Source organism: Aegilops tauschii, chromosome 5 (genome assembly GCF_002575655.3).
Source record: "Aegilops tauschii subsp. strangulata cultivar AL8/78 chromosome 5, Aet v6.0, whole genome shotgun sequence".
NCBI lineage: Eukaryota > Viridiplantae > Streptophyta > Magnoliopsida > Poales > Poaceae > Aegilops > Aegilops tauschii.
In genome coordinates, this window is record NC_053039.3 from 460,142,858 (window position 1) to 460,145,616 (window position 2,759).

Sequence of the window (2,759 nt, forward strand, 5' to 3'; positions counted from 1 at the left end):
ACATGGTCGATCGTGGCGGCACGCAAGTAGTGATTGGTGTGTGGGTTTAGGGCGTCTCCAAAGGAGACCCTCAAAGCTCTGGTATATGTCTGGGTTGTGGTGACCGCAAGGTGCATACCGGACTTTGAGCCGGTATACACCTTGAGGGGTACTGGCTATTCATCTTGGCAGAGAATAAATTGCGTGAAATCGAAAAAAATCCACAAAAAATCATCCCAAGACGACCACCTCGGAAGTAGTCCGATGTTGGAGCTCGGTTGCGAATGGTTGGCCACAAGACGACGAAATTCTTCAACATCAATACCTTCAGGAAGGGAGCGACACTAGCCGTCGTCACCTGATCCAATCATAAGGCCAGAATCTAGGTTTTCACCCTGAAGAATCAGTCCAAGCATATCCGAGCAATGTCTTCAACAAGGTAACTAAGTAAATAAACATCATCATTGCCTGGTATAATCACTCGGGTCTGACCTAGGCTTTCGCCTCGGAGCTCTAGACTGGATGCTCGAGTGGCACCGTCATCGAAGTCCACATGCGTTTTCACCAACACTTTTCGACGACCCCAACAGGTACATGTGATGCAATTGCCGCCACTGCTCAACCTTCCCTCTACATCAAGTCGTTGTCAATAATTTGTATCTCGTCGCCGAAGAGTTCCATAACCATCGCTGTCGTGGAGCCGTAGGAAGTTAGTCTAGAAATTTGCAGTTACCACCAGCGTAAGACGTGGACCATAGCGTGGAGCCAGATCTAGCCGCATGGTCATAGGAAGTTGAGCGCGGCACGATCACAGCGGGGTCCAAATCTAGCCATTCCCGACCAGGTCCAGCGACTCCGCGTACACCATCCTACCTCTAAACTCTAATGTCCCTCACACGCAGACCGACTTTGGCAGGAGTGACGACGCCCAACACCTGGAGCCCGCACAGGAGTTCTGTCGTTGAGGACTACCACGACGTAGACTAGTGCCCTCCAGCAGTAGCCATCAGCTCCAGTCCCGGCAACCACATCGGCCATCATTGTCACCGCAAGGTGCCGCCCTAGACATACTTGCTCTGCCAAATCAGCCAAGAACCATCAACCAACACACAGGAGCAGGCGGATTAGGTCCCGTTGCCGCCATCCCAACATGGGCTTTGTCCGGCGGCTCTGACCGACGGCGGCGAGGAGGGGCAAGAGAGGAGAAGGTGGCGGTGGTGGGGGGGGGGGGGGGGGGGGGTTGGGGAGCCACCCCGAGTCGCCCTAGGTTAGAGCAACACGGGAGCGTTTCAGTTTGTCTCCATAAAATGGGGGCATAATTTCACTTCCCGGGCCTATGCACCAATTACGGATGCATACTGTCTTCTACGCATAAGTATAAGGATTTTTAGTCTCGGTTACGCACCATGCCCCTCAAAGATAAGAGCATCTCCACTCGTTTGCCCCCGAGGAGGCATTTTTCATCGCTTGGGGGCACCAGCAAATTTTTGGTCCCGGGGGGATCCACTCGTTACGCCCCCCATGGGCTCTGCTCGCGGAGGCAGCGGCATTTCGTCGAGCGGGTCGCAGACGGCGTCATGGCGGAGCACACGGACGAGCATGGGCGGCCGTACTCCCTGTCCTGCGCGGCCACGGGCACGGAACCCTCCTCAGCGCCCTTCCATGCGTCCTCGCAGCTCTCCGACGCGCCCAGCGCCGCCATGAGCTGTTGTAGGGCCTTGCCGTACACGCGGGCCTGCAGGTTGTCGAGCGCGTCCCGGAGCAGGTCCGCCGCGCCGCCGTACCGCTCCAGGCAGTGGCGCTCGGCCAGGTCGGAGATCTTAGACTCGGTGGAGGCGGCGTGGTCGATGGCGAGCTTCGTGGCCAGGACGGCCAGGTCATGGATGCCGGCAGCGTCGGGGCTGCGCGGGTCGACGAAGAGCGACGCGCACGCACACTACTTCCAGCCCGTGCAAGAAGGACGGCAGGTGGAGGTTGGGCATGCTGGACACGAGCTCCACCAGCCACGGGCACACGCGCTTCACGTTCTGGAGGTTGGCTCCACCAGCCACGGGCACACTCGCCAACGCACAGCTGCTTGCCGCTGCCGACCGTCAACGGCGCGCACCGGCGTGTGCGAGGTCAAAGATGCAGGTGCCAGCTTCGAGGGAGCTGCAGCTGGTGCGCCTCGAGCAAGGACGACAGGTCTGGCATCGACGAGGACCAGCAGCGCGCGCGGGGGCTGGGCGGACGGGTTCTCCACGGAGGACCTCGGCTGTGTGCGTGCCCCGTCGGCTCCGTCCTCCGGCGACGAGGCTGAGGCGGCCGGGCGGCCGGGCTGCAGGGAGCACGGCGGCGAGGCTGAGGCGAACGGGCTGCAGGGAGCACGGCGGCGAGGCTGAGGCGGCCGGGCGGCTGGGCGTGGGCGGCCCTCCGGCGACGGACACAAGAGCGGAGCGGCGTGGCAGGCGGCGGGGACGGGAGTGGAGGGCTTCCATGCCGTGTCCGTGTGTGCGTGGAGGGAGAGAGAGGAGGGAGCACGTGTGTGGGCCAGTGAGGAAAGGTAAGGGGACAGGAGAGAGACGCTGGCAGGTGGGCCAGCGCCTACAAAATGGCAAAATTAGGCGCCTAGGAGCCCCCGGTGCGCTGGGTGTGGCATGGGATCGCCGGCGCATATTTTTGCTCTTGCCGGCGAAAAACAAGGACTTGGTGGTACGAGTGGGGCGTTTTTTGCACGCAGACACCCAAAAAGTGGCTTGGGGGCTCCTTGGGGGCATGAGTGGAGATGCTCTAAATGCGTG

The 2,759-nt window shown here is 60.5% G+C and overlaps 1 protein-coding gene across 1 annotated transcript; it reads right to left on the reverse strand.

The window, feature by feature from the left end:
• Nucleotides 1-1,394: 1,394 nt before the first annotated feature.
• On the reverse strand, nucleotides 1,395-2,456 carry LOC120964922 (uncharacterized). The gene is made up of 2 exons (XM_040389983.1): nucleotides 2,211-2,456; nucleotides 1,395-1,915 (listed from the first exon to the last, which is right to left on the reverse strand). Exons 1-2 carry the CDS (start codon nucleotides 2,454-2,456, stop codon nucleotides 1,490-1,492), a joined length of 672 nt encoding a protein of 223 aa, XP_040245917.1. The 3' UTR covers nucleotides 1,395-1,489.
• Between the last annotated feature and the right edge of the window lie 303 nt (nucleotides 2,457-2,759).